The following is a 17,547-nucleotide window of genomic DNA, read 5'->3' on the forward strand; positions in this document are numbered from 1 at the left end:
CCCTGCTGACGTCACCCGCCTTCCAGCAGAGGGGCAAAGGGAATTACTCGACACACTTCCCATTCACGGGGGACAGTACACCAAGGCCCAGGCCCCCCCACCCCCCGCCCACACCCCGCCACCGCCCGCTGGACTCCGAGGCCAGACAGCAATTAGCCGAAGCCTCAGGCTCCCTGCCTGTGACTCGCCCATTTAACAGAAACCGTATCGTATGCTTCCACACTTCCCGTAAACAGGCCGCTGCACTGACGGTAAAGCCCAGAGCCCTGAGCGATGACCTCAGAGCTGGCAGAGTGGGCACAGAAACTGATGCTCGCTGCCTGTCTGCGGCTCAGCCTCTCCCCTCCCCGCCAACGCCGGCAGCACAAGGCTGGGCATGTGCGACCCCCACGTGCCCCACTCCCCCCACCCCCAGCCACAGAGAAGGCCAGCGGAGCCTGGGGAGTGAGATGAGAGCTGCCCACGGAGTCCCCCACCAGACCCGACGCGGGTGCCACAAGCCTCCTTGGCAAGCGGACTCCGGGGCCCTCCTGTGTGCCTGGGCTGGCCTGCATCAGAAGGATGGTTCTTGGGGTGGGGGGGGTGGGGGCGGCCGGAGCCAGGGGCGGGGGATGAACTCAGGGACAAGAGATAGGTGCGCCCGGCCAGCGCTCTGACTCAGCACCGCCAGCATCCTTCCGGGACTCGGGAACCCCGTTCCTGGCCCGGCCCCCACTGGCCGGGGCAGACTGCCTGGCTTTCCAGCAGCTCCCCACCGCCCCCACTTCCCAGGAGACAGACCTGCTGCTCCGAGGACGCCATGGCCGCTGCTGGGCGCTCAGGACTCATTGGCTGGAAAAGAACCAGCTAGCAGCCCTGCTAGAAGTCAGCACTGACGTCCCAAGCCCTGGAGCTGCATCCGTGCCCGTCTGTGTCCTCACTGCGCTCCAAATGGGCCACGCGGCGGTGCTGCTGGGGTGTCCGGCCACGGTCACGGCCACGGCCATGGTCACGGCCACAGTCACGGTCACAGAGTGACCAGAGCCCGGGGCGGCAGGACTCAGGTCACGGGAAGACCACCACCTCACTCGCCTCCACTGCGACCCCTCGCGCCACGCTTCTGAACCTGAGGCTTTGCTGCCAGTGGGGGTGCCCTCACCATCGGCCACCATGGGGGTGAGCCCCCCAAGGACAAGTGGCTGCTGGTGTCTGTGAACAATGGGGGCCATGCAGACGCAAGCCCGGGACTGTCTTAGCCCTGAGGCCGGCTGGTTTGATACCTGCAGGGCCCCCTCCACCTGGGGGTCAAGGGGCAGAGTGACAGCCCCCACGGGGCAGCACCATGCCCACCGCCCACAGCCAGGGGGGCCGGGACTCTGGAAACAGGGAGGGGCCCCAGATGCCCAACTGCCCACTGAGACCCAGCTGGGTCAACAGCCACGGTGGGAAGCCTCACACACAACAGCGCCCCCACCCCGCCGCCCGCCAGCCCCGCAGCAGGCAGACTGCAACTCCGCAAAGGGTTTCCTTCACAAACTGCACACACCCAGCAGGCTTCTCAGCTTCTCTTGGAAAAGGCCAGTTCATCCCTGAACCGAACCCAGAATGTTGAAAGGAAGTTTCCAGATAAACTCACTCAGGAAAGCTCTGTATTTACAAGGACTGCTTCCCCACAAAGAAGGGGGGGATAAGGAAAGTTAATGACCCCACCCCCTAGACATGGTTTGGGGGTGCAGACAAGAGAGCTCTTCCTGGGGCGCACGGCTGAGCGTGGGAATCCCCGTCCACCTGGCAACGCCACCCACCCGCCGATCCGTTCTTCCCCAAGGGTGGGAAACGGTGCGTCCTCCCTGATGGCGGCCAGTCAGGCCCCCCGCGCCGCGGCGGGCCCTCTCCCCTCAGCCCAGCCACCACGGATAGGGAGAAAGTTCTAGTCCAGCATGAACACAAATATGGAGACTTCTGATGAAAATGAAGACCCGGTATTCCGAGATACTTCACGTTCTTAGAGTTAACTCTTTCTTGAAAGTTTCTCCCTAAACAAAAGCAGAGACACTTAGAAATCCTAAACACCTTCCAGGGAGAAAAACCACAATAGTGCTTAAAAGACCGCCTTAAAGAAAATAAAAGGAAGAAGTATGAGAGCCTGCAAATAACCGTCGTAGACGTCAGGCTGGTCTGGTTTGTCATTCAACTTAGGTAGCTATTCATGATTCAGACATCAGAAATTGTAAGCGTCATATAAGAATATTTTAAAGCATCTCCAAATGCCTTTCGGAACAAGAACGACGAGTATTTTTGGTTTCAGAATGTTTTCCATTGCACTGTGATGAACAAGAAGCTCAGTGTTCAGTTTTAAACCAAAGCAGGGATTAAATCAAGAATTCAGTTTGAATTGCATATCTATCCAAATACAACGGCTGAAAAAACCCTCATGACAGGCAGCAACCTCTCTCAGACACACCTCCCCACACCCAGCATTTAACACTTCAACTCTTTCATACCCAGAAACCTCCCAGAACCGACTCCTGCTCACTTGTACCAAAGGGAGGGAAAGCATGAACTTCAGCTCACAATCTAAGGCCAAAATAGGAGCTTTGATTTGAAAAATGAAAAGCTACTACTAGGGTGACCTAACATCCTCCAACCCTTCAAATAATCAAGATATTTAACCCCAAAGACAGAAGTCCAACAAGGGACTGCCACGCTCAGGCTGATCGGCCTCAGGGCAAACACAAAGATCTCAGACGGAGATATGTCTTGAGTCCAAGGGTCAGACAACAGACCAAGACTCCACAGTAAAGGAAGGAGCAGGACCAGATGAAACACCCCCCCACACTCCTCCTCGAGCGCAGGCTGACTCAGGACTCTCCACCTGGCCCTGCCCAGCCCCGGGGCCGGCTTTGGAAGGGCAGAGCTGCCTGTAGAGAGGGAAAACTCGGGACTCAACTCTCAATTCTGGGGCACAATCTCAAGGGCAGAATCATTCCCCACTTCTAAAGACTTTTACCCAAAGTGAAGCAGGGAGGGCCACTGGAATTATTCAGCTGCAGATGAAACAGAGTGTCCACATTGCTTTTGCGGCCCTTCCAACAATATGCTACAGTCAGGCAACCCTGGAAACTCCTGGAGATGGTGAAGGACAGGGAAACCTGGCGAGCTGCAGTCCATGGGGTCAAACAGCAACAACAACCCTGGAAACAAGGCCTCTTCCACAGTCCCGCCTGGAAAAAGGATCCTTGACAAAGTGTTTTCAGAAACAGCAGAACGTTACTATGATACGTTGTCTCTTTTCACCCCTGCCCACTGAAAAACGGTTCTGCTGCCCACCCCCAAAGTGACCTTCTGAAAGTCTACTTGGTTTTTCCTTAACTGGGGACAGAAGTCACACAAACAAAAAGCCACTCCTTGTACAGACATCGTGTTCAGAGGCGGCTCCCCTCCCCTGGCCACCTACACAGCACCAACCTGGAGGATCAGAGCCGCTGCTGGGGGTGGGGGTGGGGGGACTGCAGTAAGAAGAGGGCTGGGCGGGAGGCAGCCAAGAGCAGGGAGGCCCCAAACCGCGGGCAGCGCTGGAGGCACCAGGGTCTCCCCAGCACGCGGCCAAGACAGCTGCGAACCGACGGGGAGGTGGGAAGATGAGCGGGAGCAGGGCTGCAGCCGCTCGGGCAGGAGAGAACCTGAACTCCCCCCGGGGGGGGGCCAAGGCCAAGCAAGGGGCGGCCCCAGGCACCCTCAACCCTCAACCCAACGGCGACCCCGCAGGCGATGACGCACGAGCCCCTGTGGTCTCTGAACTCGCGGACGGACCTCGGGTGCCCATCCTCCAACAGACGGCGGCTGACCCTAAAAGAGCGCCAGGAGACCACAGATTTCAGGACCGCCCCCTCGCCCCGACCCTGAGATACAACCCTCGATGGGGGAGGGGGGCAGAAAACCCAGATCCAGAAAAGTGGTCAGCCTTGGGGTGAGGGTGTCCCTGTGGTCGCTCAGCCCTACTGTGGATGTCCGAGGCGCCTAGAGATGACCACTGGCACCACCCCGACCAAGAACCACCATCCCCCCAGCCAAGACCCCAGCGCCCCGGCCCTACCGCGGCACCGGTCCCCCAGCGTTAGGCCCCGGGAAGTCTAGGGTGCGCCCAGGTCTCCGCACCCGGCTCGGGCGCACCGCCGCACCCCGACGAGCTCCGGCCGCAGCGGACTCGAGCCCTGGGCGAGCGGCGAGGGACGCAGCGCCCGCAGTGCGACTGGCGCAGCCGCCAAGGGCGGCGCGGGGCACGCTGCCCAGACCCCGACCCACGACCAGGGAGGGGCGCCGCGCCGGGAAGAGCTCCCGCCGGCCCCTCTGAGCCTGCGGCCCCGGGCGCACTCACCCTCCGCCGGTGGGCAAGAGCATCCCCTGGGTTCAGCGCACGCGGGTGGGCACGGGACAAGGATACGCACGCCAAGTGGGCCAGACGCGGATCGGTCCTGGTTCGGGAAGTGGGATGGGGACCCGCTCCGGACACAGGCAAGGAGGGGTCCCTCCGGGCCCCGGGAAAGAGACAGATATGAGGGCCCGCTCTAGAACCTGGGGGAAACGCAGAGAGGGTCCATTTCGGATTGCAGGGGGGGCCAGTGGGAGGTACATTCTGCGTCCAGGATAACGGGGAGGGGGCGCATAAGAGGAACGCAGGAGTCATTGCCGCTGCAGCGAGGGGGGCTGGAGAGGTCTTTCCGGAACCCAGGAGAAGAGTCGGGGGGGTCTGTTCGGGCTGTGGGCAGGCCACCACGAGGTGCAAGCTGGGCACACGCAGGACCCGACTGGGAAGCGCGAGGGGCCGGTTCTGACAGCCGGCAGGCGCGGCAGCGAGTGCACCCGGGTTCGAGGGTAAGAGCAGGAGGAGTCTGCACCAGGCGGGGTTGGGGGGGTGGGGGGAGACCCGCTCAAGTTCAGGCGAGGGGGGGAAGGGCGACCGTGTTTGCAAGTCGCCGAGTAGCCGGAGGGGTGTCGGCGGTACCGCGGAGAGGCCGGTCCCGACCGGGAAGAGGGTCTGCCCGGCAGCGCTCACCTTGGGTTTGTACAGCCACTTTCGGAACCTGTTCATCATCGCCGCGCCAGCCCGGCCCGGCCCGGCCCGGCCCGACCCCGGCGGCCCTCACCTCCGCAGCGCTGCGCCTGGCCCCGGGTGCGGCGCGGGGCGGACGCGGGGCCGGGCCGGGCCGGGGTCCCGTGCGGACCTGGGGGGCGCCGGGCGGGCGGGCGGCAGGTGCGCGGGGCAGGTGCGCGGCTGGAAGATGCTTGGAGAGCGGCGCGCGGCGCGGACCCGCGGAGAGACGCGCGGACGGACCCGGCACTGGGGCGCCGGTGCCTCCCCGCTCACTGACACCCCGCGCCTCCACCGGCCACCGCCGCCCGCGCCACACATGCGCCGACGCGCTGCGAGCCCCCAGCCTAGCCGCGAGCCGCGGAGGCTGCCCAATCCGCGCGCCGCGCCGCGCCCCGCCCGAGGTGCGCTCCCCCGCCGGCGACCCGGCGCGCCCTGCGGCGCCGAGAACTACAAGTCCCGATGGGCATTGCGAGGAGGTGGGGCCCTTGAATGGGGCGACCTCTGCCGCGCCGCGGGCGCGGTGTATTCTGGGGGTTGTAGTCTTCCCGCCCACGGCCCCGAAGCGTGCAGCGGTTGCTAGGTGACGACGGTCCAACTGCATCCCAGCACAGCTCCTGCCCAAGGGGTTGCAGAGGTCCAGGCGGAGCACAAGTGCAGAGGGCGGGACCCACTGCTGTTCCCGAGCCCCCTCGCTCTGCGGCGGTCGGTGGCGAATAAGGGAGGTTCCGGAGCACCGGCGGGGCCTAACAGGTACGCGGAGTAGGGCAGCATGAAAGTGGGGCAAAGCGCGTCCGCTCAGCACCAGCACCTCCCACCTGCACTTCCCTAGATCTGCAGGGTAGTTCTTTCTTGCTTCCCGTCTTGCTTTCGCTAACCTCCTCTTCTTCTCAACTCCTTGATTGAAGTTAACAGTGCTTTTTTTTTTTAATCATCTCAACAAGAGATATATTTTAAGAAGATATTCTCCCGTATTCACTACTTCCCCCAAACGTGCCCTAATTTGCATCCATAAAAACAATCAAAAAAATCTGAGAATCTGTTAAGTGCTAGTGCTGTGCGCAGTCGCTCAGTCATGTCTGACTCTTTGTGACCCCATGGACTGTAGCCCGCCAAGCTCCTCTGTCCTTGGGATTATCCAGGCAAGAATACTGGAGTGGGTTGTCATTTCCTCGTCCCGGTGATCTTCCCTGGGGATCAAACCCGAGTCTCCTGCATTGGCAGGTAGATTCTTTACCATGAGCCACCAGGGAAGCCCAATAGTTAGGATTAGGTTCAGCTTTATGCAAAACGTCATAGTGACCCAGACAAGGTTATTAATGTTTCCAAAAAATAGGCCCATGGGAAGGAAATCATGGGAGATACGACACCCTCAAAAGTCATCAGGGAGATCTGGGTTCCTCTAACTTGCTCTTCTGCCATCTTTGCATGTTTCCTCATTGTCCAGAATTGCTTCCTAAGTTCCTGCCATCACCTCCTGAGTCCAGGCAGCAAGATGGAAAAGAGAGGAAGTGTATGCCCATCTTTTACAAGGAGACTTTCTGAAAGTCTCCAAGACGCTTCCACTTCTTGCCATACCCAGATGCCAGGAAGGCTAAGAAATGTCCTCTTTCAGTTAGGCAGCAATGAAAGTGAAAGTGAAGTCGCTCAGTCATGTCCAACTCTTTGGGACCCCGTGGACTGTAGCCCACCAGGCTCCTCCGCCCATGGGATTCTCCAGGCAAGAATACTGGAGTGGGTTGCCATTTCCTTCTCCAGGGGATCCTCCTGACCCAGGGATCGAACCCAGGTCTCCCTCATTGCAGGCAGACGCTTTAACCGCTGAGCCACCGGGGCAGCAATGGACCCAACTAAAAATTAGGGTTTTGTACTCAGGGAGGAAGGAAGAGAGGAGATTGAAAAGCAACCAACAAAACCTGCCACACGGGTCCGTACTTTAAACAAAGCCATCCGAGCATGACTTAGCAGAAATCCTTAGGAGACTGGCTTTAGTCAGAATTTAAAGGCAGGAAAAGAATGTATTTCAATTAGCACACATTTGGGATCTATGTAAATTAAGCCTCTCTAGTGACCAAGACAGCCATTTTACTTTTTTGCATTTGTTTTCCATGGGAATGGTCTTGATCCCTGTCTCCTGTACAATGTCACGAACTAACCCTAACCCTAACCCTCATTCCATAGTTCATCAGGCACTCTATCTATCAGATCTAGGTCCTTAAATCTATTTCTCACTTCCACTGTATAATCATAAGGGATTTGATTTAGGTCATACCTGAATGGTCTAGTGGTTTTCCCTACTTTCTTCAATTTAAGTCTGAATTTGGCAATGAGGAGTTCATGGTCTGAGCCACAGTCAGCTCCTGGTCTTGTTTTTGCTGACTGTATAGAGCTTCTCCATCTTTGGCTGCAAAGAATATAATCAATCTGATTTCGGTGTTGACCATCTGGTGATGTCCATGTATAGAGTCTTCTCTTGTGTTGTATGCTGAGGAATTGATGCTTTTGAACTGTGGTGTTGGAGAAGACTTTTGAGAGCCCCTTGGACTGCAAGGAGATCCAACCAGTCCATTCTGAAGGAGATCAGCCCTGGGATTTCTTTGGAAGGAATGATGCTAAAGCTGAAACTCCAGTACTTTGGTCACCTCATGCGAAGAGTTGACTCATTGGAAAAGACTCTGATGCTGGGAGGGATTGGGGGAAAGAGGAGAAGGGGATGACAGAGGATGAGATGGCTGGATGGCATCACTGACTCAATGGACGTGAGTCTGAGTGAACTCCGGGAGTTGGTGATGGACAGAGAGGCGATTCATGGGGTCACAAAGAGTCGGACACAACTGAGCGACTGATCTGATCTGAGTGACCGAGAGTGTTGAACCAGTGTGTGTCTGATGGGATTATGGAATTTAAATCTCCTCGTGTAATCTCATTTCTGTCTGTAAATGATTTGATAAGAAAAGACTTGGTCCAGCCCACCTTTAAAGTTTCCTTAAAAATGAGACAGTCATGGCCTGATTACTGGAGTTAAAATCAATATTAAAAGAAACAATAAGCTTGGGAATTAAGTCTCACTTACCCACATGTATGGTTTTACACCATTAAAATAAACCTGAGGTGCTAAAAGCACTCATCGGAATTGGATGAACTTCAATACCTATTTCCTACCCAAAGTTGTGACTATTTTGACTGAGATTCTAGGCTAATTTCAATTGGAATACAGAATTCAAGTGCCTCTTCCCGCGTCCACCTTTACAGGCAGCCCTCTGTGGCAGGTGTGGGGTGCCCATTCCCCACCCCAGGAGCCCACAGGCCCGACCATGAGCCAGAATTGAAGGGGGGCCTCTTCTCTGTATCCTCCAGGTCTCTCTGGGCGGGGAGGCCTTGGATGGCTCTCTTGCTCCTCCTTGACGTGCATCATCACCAAAGGGCCCCTCAGGTCATCGTATTTTCAGAATGTTCCAGCTCCAGGACAGTAGGGGAGGAGAGGGGCGGGGAGGAAAGCCCTCCTGCCCAGGTACTGTTACACACACACACAGGCATATATGTATACATACACATACACATACACCCACACACATACACACCCATACACATGCATATATACATATACATACACATGCACACACACATATACATACACATGCACCCACATACCACATATACACACACACACACACATACACCCATACATACATAGACACACACACACGCACACGCACACGTGCTCTCTCAGTGCCCACACCAGGCACAGCAGGGATCCCTTTACCCAGTCCCTCCAGGCTGAGCGTGTCCCAGGGCAGTATCCCAATGTGACCGCAGTGCGGGGGAAGGAGAAAAACTGATACTCGACATTGCTTTCATAAAAATAGACTTTTTGCCTAGGTTCAGGACTTCCTTGTGAGCCCTGGAGTTGACTGTTATTTCCCTCATTGTGTTGACATGGTGCCTCTTCCATGCAGTTCTGAGATCTGGTGGAGTGGGTGGTCAAGAACTTTAGACCCCAGCCTGGGCCTCAGTGGGTCCCATAGGCAGGAAACGCTCCTTGGGGATGAAGAGGCTGACTCCCCTCCCCGAGGCCAGGTGGTTCTCTTCCACGGTAACCTGCCTCATGAATGCCACTGAGGTATCTACTACTGTCCAATTAAATGAGACAGTAGAGCTGAGCTCTGTTGAATTCTAGAACCTGTGGAAGCCAAGGCTTAAAAAGTATCATGGTCTTTGAGTAGGTCTCTCTCTGGACCATAACTCTTGTTATGATTGAAACAGCAGATTGAAACCCAAGAACCACTTAGCACGGTCGGTCCTTGAGTACATGTTTACACTCCCTCATTCATTCCACAGACAGTTCTGGGGCTGGTGCTGAGGGCCCGCTCTGGGGGAGGGCAAGGGACTCAGAGGCGACAAGGCAGACCCTGCACCAGGGGCTCACGGGAGCTTAAGGGAAGTTGGGACGACTTTGGAGGAGACACAGAGAAGGGGAGAGCTAAGGGAGGAGGAAGAAAGGCTTCACAGGTGGTGATATTTGAATGGGGTGCTGAGGGGTGCCTAGGAGCTCAACAGGGAGAGGAGAGAGTTTGAGTTTCTGGAGAGACATGTGATGGGGCTTCTGAGCCAGCGAGAAGCCCAAGCGGGCAGGGCCAGGGTGAGGACTGAAAAGAATCCAGGGACTGTGACCCGAGCCTAAGGAGGGGGGCATGCTGAGGAGGCTCTGCCGGTCCCGCAGCAGCTGAGAACTCGGGGGTGCTGGTGATGGCTGGGTGGAAGGAGACTCTGCGGACTGGAGGCCGCCCCTCACAGACCTCCTGCCACCCCGGGTGATGGGTGATGGGTCCTGGCAGTGCCGGCAGCTCAGGAGCACTTGGCCGCAAGGACCGGTATGGAGACAGGAGCTCCTGGGCACCCCCCGAGCCTTCGTGGGTCATGGCCTTTGCTCACGCGGCTGGCCCTGGCTGTGGTAGACCTGTCTCTGGATCCACCGACCCTCCTGAAACGTGGTCTCCAGGGCAGGCGGGCCCTCCCCCGGGCCCAGGGCTGCAGGCCAGTTCCAACACATTTCCGAGGCCCACAAGGCCTTTCCTCCAGCCCCATCTGGGACGGGCCCCAGCCAGCTTCTGTGTCCACACACAGCAGAGGCCAGGCCCAAAAGCGGGCCCCAGGAGCCGGAGGGCCCAGTCAGGCCTCCATGCGGGGTGGCGCAGGGTCCCGGCGTGCAGACCCCCGGCAGCTCAGCACTGCCCTCCCTCTCCTGGTGAGGGTAGGTGTCAAAGCACCCGAAAAACTGCTCAGGGAGGGGCCCTTAGCCTGCCCCCTACTTTCTGGAAAAACCTCTGGCTTCCCAGTGCCGTGCCTGCCCCTTTCTGGGCACACTCCCCAGGCCGGGGGGCAGGGCCTCGCTGTCCATCTCCCATGGGCACCACCAGGACCCATCACTGCCTCCGGAGCCATCATCCTCGGGGCTGGAGAGGGGTTCCCTGGGGCCTGGTGCCCAGAGTTACTGTTGGGGGGCCTGGGGCTGCCCTCACCCAGCCCTGTCCCTCCCTTCATCACCTGCCTCCAGGGCCCCCGTTAGGCAACGTTGGAGATTCTCTTGTACTACGTCTCTCCTGTCTTTCGGAAACCCCTGTCAGTTGGAATGCACAGCGGGTCTCTTGGACGGTTCTCGATTTCTTGGTGGTTTCTTCCCCCACTTTTGTCATCATCCTGTTCTGCTCTCTGCTCTCTCTTCTCCACTGTCTTTGCCTTTCCTATTTACGTCTCCCGCTCTGCTATCACACTTTAATTTCCAAGAACTCTCTTCTCCTCAGATGCTTTGTGAACACCACATCTTTCCCTCTCTCCAAGCTGGCATAGTTGTTTGTTTCTGGGTTATTCCCACTGTTCTCGCACGTCCTTTTCGGCGGGCTTCTGTTTCCGTGTTTGGCGGCAGAGGCTGTCTGCGGCATCTGGTGGCACTTGGCCTTTGCTGTCTTTAAGGTGATAGTGGGGGGCCTCACCCAGAGGGCTGTGATTGGCTGGGGCTGGCCTCTCACTGGGGAACCCCGGGGTTTCTCCACTCGGTCTCCAACCTGCCAGGACCTAGAGCTGCGGGCTGCTCTCGGGAGCCTGTCCAGCTTAGTGGAGGGAGGAGCGGCCTTGCTGATAGCTGGTGCCAGGGAAGCCAGCTGCGTGGTGACCCAGAAGCTGCTCAGTCAGCGTGGAACCACAGGGGCTGAGATGGGAGCTCCTGGGGGTTGGCCACCCTGCTCTGAGGACAATGTGGGGGTCCTGGGGGCCCATCCCACCCCAAGCAGCTTCTCCAGGGTCTGCCAGAGAAGGCTCTGAGTGAGCCGGTCTGATGGAGCTGCTGTGTTTCCGGAATGTTCAGGCCTGGCGTCTTACCTGGGTGCTGGTTGTCATTGTTGTTCAGAAGCCCAGTCACGTCCGACTCTTTGCAACCCTGTGGACAGCAGCACGCCGGGCCTCCCTGTCCCCCACCATCTCAGCGCCAGCCAGGGTGCTGGCTACCTCACCTTTACAGTGGAGACCTGAGGATTCTTCTTGCCCCAGACTTCTGTGACCAGGTGCTCCCCTCCTCCGAGCAGGACTGCTGAGTCAACCGTCACCACGCCCCAGCTGGGCTGGGGGACACTCGGGTGGACTCAGGGGCCTCCACGCTGGCCGGGCCTCCCTCAGGGGTCATCCTGGGACCCTCCCTCCGTGGGCGGAGAAGGCTGCAGGGGCTGTGGGCGAGCGGAAGCTGGGGGCGGGCTGGAGGTGGGCCTGGGCTTGTGCCACCGGGGCCCCCACTTTGGTCCGGCACTCCTCGCCACGCAAGGCTGCCCGGTGGACCCGCTGTGGGCTCCGTGAGGGCCCGTCACCGCCTGCCGGGCCAGTGGCTCAGGGTGCATGGAGGGCGTGACCTGTCGGGTTTGCCCTTAGGGTCCCACCTGGGGAGATGACCTACTATGGGAAGTGCATTGAGACGGTGATGAAGCACCTGGACCGATTTCAGCCTGAGAAGGACAGTCCCGAGCAGTTCCTGGAGGCCACAGCCGCCTCCCTGCAGGTAGGGTCCGCGTGGGGGCTCGAGGCTCGGGGTGGGGGGCCATGGTGGGAGCTTTACAGTCTCATCCTGTCCTTCGCGTGGAGAGGCCCGAGGCGAGATTCCCAGTGGGCCAAAGGCTGCGGCCACGACCCAGGAACATGGCCTGTGACCCAGGAGTCTGCAGGGTCAGCCATCCTCCCTGAAGGTGGACGCGCGCCAGCCTCGCAGGCGTCTCCCCAGCCCACCCCGCGGGGGGTGCGTCTTCCCGCCCGGGGCAGGGCTGTGTGCCGGGGCTGTCTGCTGGGCAGCTTGGCCACACCAGAAGGAGCTCCTGGGCTCTCATCCCCAAGCCCCGGAGGTCCCTGTCCTGCGGCCCCCTCTTGATGCACGTGCGGAGAGACCCTGGGCTGAAGTCTCTCTGGACCAGGGTCTGGTCCCTCTGGCACCTCGGCAGCCGCCCTGTGACCGGACCCCACGTCTGTCGGTCTGTCCATCGAGGGCAGGTGCCCAGGAACAGGGCCAGGTGATGATGCAGATGCCACCTTCAGGACTTCGGGGTGTGGGCCCCGTGGACAGGGCGTCAGAGGAGGCCACGTGCTCCCAAAGAAGGGCTCTGGGGGGACACTCGGCCTGCTGCGCCCCCCACCCCTGTCTGCTTTTAAGCGCCAGCTGCAGCCCTTCCGGCTTAGCAAGGGCCATGAGCTGCTCCACCCTCACACACCCACAGTGGGGTGGCCTCTGCCGTGCCCCGGGGCTGCCCACAGACCCACCTTCCCCTCCACCTTCATCAGCCCCCTTATGGCGCCGCTGCTGGAAAACCTGGGGTGGGGAAGGCCCTGGCGGTGCCCGCAGAGGCCAGAGGAGCCCTGGACACAGAAGCCTGTCTCTCAAGGGAAACCTCAGGACCGCTGCTCCCCGGGGTGGCTCAGCAAAGGGTGTCTCTGCCAGCTGGAGCCCTGCCATCCACAAGGGCTGGGGCGTGGGGTGCGCCCCGCTCCCCGCACCTCTGCTCCCCTCCTCTCCCTCAAACTCTCCCCCGAAACCCGAAGCGTTTGGAGGAAAGGATGAAAACGGCCAAGGTCAGGCCCATCCACGGTCCCTCTCCTTGCTGGTTGAAGCTGGCTTCGAAGCCGTGTCCCTGGAGCCAGCCACCCCCCGGCTGCTCCCTCGGTCTGTCCTGCCTCCCTCCCCTCACCCACAGCTACTGAAGACAAGAAAGTCCTCTTTACTGTGATCCCAGCACCGCCCACATTTCCAGCAAGACCCCTGGGTGTCCTGACCCACTGCAAGCCCTGCAGGGCATCCCTCACTGCTCAGCAGAACCGACAAAGTTAAAGCCTTTCTTTCTCCAGAATCATTTCAGAATCATTACTGAACGTTGGGAAAGTCCCTGGGATGGGACTTCCCTGGCAGTCCAGTGGTTAGGATCCATGCTTCCACTGCAGGGGACACAGGTTCAATCGCTGGGTCGGGAAGATCGCCTGGAGAAGGGAACGGCTACCCACTCCAGCATTCTTGCCTGGAGAATCCCATGGATGGAGGAGCCTGGCACGCTACAGCCGCAAAGAGTCGGGCACGACCGAGTGGCTAACACTTTCACGGCGGCTTAGGAAATGAGTCCTGGCTGTCACCCGGGGCTCTGGCGTGATGCCAGCACCTGTGCGAGCCCGCCTCGAGGGGGCACCTCGCCCGCTGCGCCCCAGCCCAGCAGCCTCCGAAGTCTTCCCCGGGTGCAGGTGCTCGCGTTGGACCGAGAGGCAGCTTCTTCTGCAGGTCACTGGTCCTCTCACACCCTTTCAGAGAGCCATCCTGGGCCCAGTGCAGGGGGCACTGGAGTCTGACCCAGTTTGGAGAGCAAGGCTTTATTTCCAGCGGGGTCAGGACACTGCTCTGGTTCGACCTTTGCGACCCCATGGATTGTAGCCCACCATTCTCCTCCATCCTTGGGATTCTCCAGGCAAGAATACTGGAGTGGGTTGCCATGTCCTTCTCCAGGGGATCTTCCCAACCCAGGGATCGAACCCACGTCTCCCGCATTGTGGGCAGACTCTTTACCATCTGAGCCACCAGGGAATCCCTGTGAGAGTGACCTTATTTGGAGACCCTGTTCTTTGCAGATATTCATCATGTCAAGACAGGGAAAGGTGGTTAGTGGTGTGGGGCAGGGTGTGGGGACTCTCCCTCTGCAGACAGAAGCCTGGGGATCCTTCCCCTGACACACAGACACACACACACATGTGCGCACGCGCGCGCACACGCACACACAGAGCAGCCCCCCAGCCCACAGTCCCGATGGCATTCGTGCACAGAGAACATATGTCAGTGGGAGAAGATTCGGTCTCAGATCTGAAAGGGATCCATCTGCCATCGAAAGTTCTCCGGCAGCACCACCGGCCCGAGGCGAGGCTGAGGCATGGGGAGCAGCCTCTCCAGATGCCAGCCTCCGGAGTGGGGGAAGTAGCCCTGGGACGCGCTTAGGGGCCCAGAGCAGGAGAAGGGTTGGGGTGGGGCTGCACCAGCGACAAGGCAGGCAGGCCCAGCCCTCAGGGAGGAGCGGGAGCCACGGGGCGTGTCCTACCTGCACCCTCGTGCTCCGGGCCCTTCTGGCCCGCCCCAACGGGTTAACCTCTCACTGGAGCAAGTGACCTTTCATTAGGGCATCCTATGGGGGGTGCTGACGGGACAGTTTCCTGGAGCCCGGTGGGCATCACTCTTCCGGGCCACGCAGCACCACAGCTCAGGTGCCAGGCTGGGCAGGCTAGGCACAGGAACATCCAGAGACAGACGCAAGCCTGCAGGACAGAGGTGGGGTGCAGCAGAGAGCCCTGAGGCCTGAGTGGCCCCCAAGGAAGGGTCTGGCTTTGAGAGCGAATGCCCGGGGATGGGTAGAGGGAGCAGGAGGAGGGAATCGTAGGAGGCGGTGGAGGAGTTAGTCCAAGAGACCCTGCCACTTGGCAAACCAGCAAACCGGCAAACCGCAGGCAAGTTCTGAGCAGGGGAATGAAAAGGCTGACAGGAGAGAGGCCAAATCAGACAGCCCGGGGTGGGGAAAGGCCAGCCCCCAAGCCAGGGGGAAAGCGAGGGGAATGGGAAGAGGCTTGTGCAGGAGGCAGGGGAAGGCAGGGGTGGGCGGAGCCTGGAAACAGCCCAGGTCCTGGTGGAAAGAGGCATGGTGCGGTGGCCAGCCCCAGGGAGCCTCTTTCACTTTCTGGTCCACAGCGTGAGGAAACCTGGGCTCGGGACTGGGTTTTTGTTTTAACGGATATCTTAAAAAATACCCGATGTATTTTGGATCAAAGATCCCAAACCCAGAGGCTCAATATGGTATGCAGTGTGGGTATCCCTATGGGGAGACCAGTGACCTCCATCCAGAGAGACAGTCCAGACCTGTCTCACATAGGTAATATAATAGATCTGAAAACATTTTTGTTTAAACTATAACCTTTACATGTGAAAGCTGTCAATAACTATATATAATTTTTAAAGTCTTTTATGACATGGTTGTACATTAAACACAGTCCTGCCCTTCTCTCTCCCCACTTAACAAGGGGTCATGGGGATTGCTCCCTCTTGTCATAAAGCCATGAGCATCCTTTTTGCTGACTGTGCCAGAACCATTATAACCATGCCCTGTGGATGGGATCATTGTTGTTTCCAGTCTGATACTGTTTTTAACGACCCTGTCCCTCTGCACCTGGGCGGGCACACCCAGAGTCAAGTTCCAGAAAACACACGAGAGAGAGTGCTGGCCCTCGTGACTTCAAGAGACCTTGCCCACTGACCTGACACAGAGATCTCCTTACTGACTCTTTCCCTGCTTATGTGATGTGCTCACAAACGTTTTCATCTTTGCCAACAAAACAGGTGGGAAAAGGCAGTTGGCGTAGTTACAGTCAGCATTTCTCCCATTATATTTTCACGAGTATTCCTTGTTCTGACCTTCCTGCTTAGACCGTGTCTATTAAGAAACGGTGTTTGGCAGGAGCAACAGCAGGAAAGCGGTGACTTAAAGATATCAGAGGTGTCTTTGCTCATGTAAGGAGCAGTCGGCGGACAGGCAGCCCAGGGTGGCTGCCAGCACCTCTGTGGCACCGTTAGAACTCATTCTCCTTCCTCTCTGCTCATCCATCCTCAGAATGTGCCCCTTGTCTCATAGTCACAAAGTGGCTGCCTTGCTCCAGCATTGCACCCAGGTCCCAGAGAGGAGAGGAGAAGGGCAGACAGTGTAAGGCAGGTGCCAGCTGAGTCTGCTTGATGTTCAAGGATGTTTCTTGGAGGCCACACCTAGCAATTTTCCATCAGATCTCATCAACTGGAGCTACAAGCCCCATCGGCAAGGGGCCGGGAGAAGTTGAGACAGTGTCCTCCTGCCCGGCAGGAAGGAAGGGAGAAGGGCTTGTGTATGTGTCTGGCAGCCTTGGTTCCTTCGCCTCCTCTTCTAACCAACTTATGTCTTTGTGTCACCGATTAGCGGGAGCCCCTGGGTCTTGATGATGTGAGTTACAAGCCCTGGGTTGTGGTACAATCGGCATCCCGATGCCCTCCCAGCCCCGGAGCCTGCTGCAGCTGTGTGCCGACCCTGGGGCTCTGACTGTGAGCCCAAGCACCTGCTGTCAGAGGCGCTGCCGGGCGTGTGCAGCCGGTGGCAGGCTTGTAGGTCTCTGGTGCCCCCCTCCCCCGCGCGCCAGAGGCCCAGACGCAGGAGCCCTGAACTGGACCAAGGCCCTAGACTGTACCCGGAGCTCAGAGGCCCCTTGGGTGGGGGGGGGGGGTTGCCCTCTGGCCTCAGTGACCAAGGCTCGCCCAGAGTTAGGGGGTTTCTGACTCTAGTACTGAGGGCTGCTTGGGAGGGTCCGGACCTTGCCCTGCCTGCTCCGCTGGCCCGGCCAGGAGGACCAGTCTAGGGCTCGGCATCCTTCATGTCACCCGTGTGGACCTCAGCCTCCTCTCCGCCACCCCCCAGCTCGACCTTCCGGGGGTGAGGGCCTGGCATGCGGGCCAGATGGTCCTGCTCTGCCTGGCTCCTCGCCTGCCTGCCCCCCCGACCCTGGCCCAGCGCGGCCCAGGCTCGCAGCCCAGGCTCTGACGTATTACGCATGCTCACAGCCCCAAACCCAGGCGTGTGAGGGGATGCAGAGTGGAGTTCCACGGTCTGAGCCAGGAGGCCTCTACGCAGGGAGCGCTGACTCAGGGCGTCCCTAGAGAGAGCCCTGCTGACTCACCGCTCCGGGCTTCCCCTGACAAAGGCGGGGAGTTAGGGGGAGGTGCCTGGCGCCTGGCTGGGGCTCGTGCCCTCTGTGTGGGCACAGCCAGGGGATCAGGGGAGCCTGAGAGGGAATAGGAGGCAGGGTCCTGGCTCCTGAGGCCGGAGCTGACCTGAGCGAGGCCGCCCCTCCCTTCCCGGTTGTGCTGCAAGGGGAGGAGCCCCGCCTTGTGCCCACCTGCCCGCGGTCCC

The 17,547-nt window shown here is 59.1% G+C and overlaps 2 protein-coding genes across 4 annotated transcripts in view; one reads left to right on the plus strand and one right to left on the minus strand.

The window, feature by feature from the left end:
* Positions 1–5,176, minus strand: part of ZFYVE28 (zinc finger FYVE-type containing 28) — a 98,915-nt gene extending 93,739 nt beyond the window's left edge. The window contains exon 1 of one of the 2 annotated variants that reach the window (XM_025289565.3): positions 5,036–5,175. In XM_025289565.3, coding sequence (XP_025145350.1) covers positions 5,036–5,074 — 39 coding nt within the window. In that variant the 5' untranslated portion in view covers positions 5,075–5,175. Of the gene's footprint in view, positions 1–5,035 lie in introns of both variants that reach the window. The other variant, XM_044945535.1, reaches the window with a different exon arrangement.
* Positions 5,177–5,619: 443 nt separating this feature from the next.
* The window catches only part of CFAP99 (cilia and flagella associated protein 99), a 39,706-nt gene continuing 27,778 nt past the window's right edge, over positions 5,620–17,547 (plus strand). The window contains exons 1-2 of one of the 2 annotated variants that reach the window (XM_025289569.3): positions 5,620–5,824; positions 11,987–12,113. In XM_025289569.3, the coding sequence (XP_025145354.3) occupies positions 12,003–12,113 (111 nt within the window). In that variant the 5' untranslated portion in view covers positions 5,620–5,824; positions 11,987–12,002. Of the gene's footprint in view, positions 5,825–11,479; positions 11,629–11,986; positions 12,114–17,547 lie in introns of those variants that run through there. The other variant, XM_044945539.2, reaches the window with a different exon arrangement.

The sequence above is a fragment of the Bubalus bubalis genome, chromosome 7, assembly GCF_019923935.1.
Source record: "Bubalus bubalis isolate 160015118507 breed Murrah chromosome 7, NDDB_SH_1, whole genome shotgun sequence".
Taxonomy (NCBI): Eukaryota; Metazoa; Chordata; class Mammalia; order Artiodactyla; family Bovidae; genus Bubalus; species Bubalus bubalis.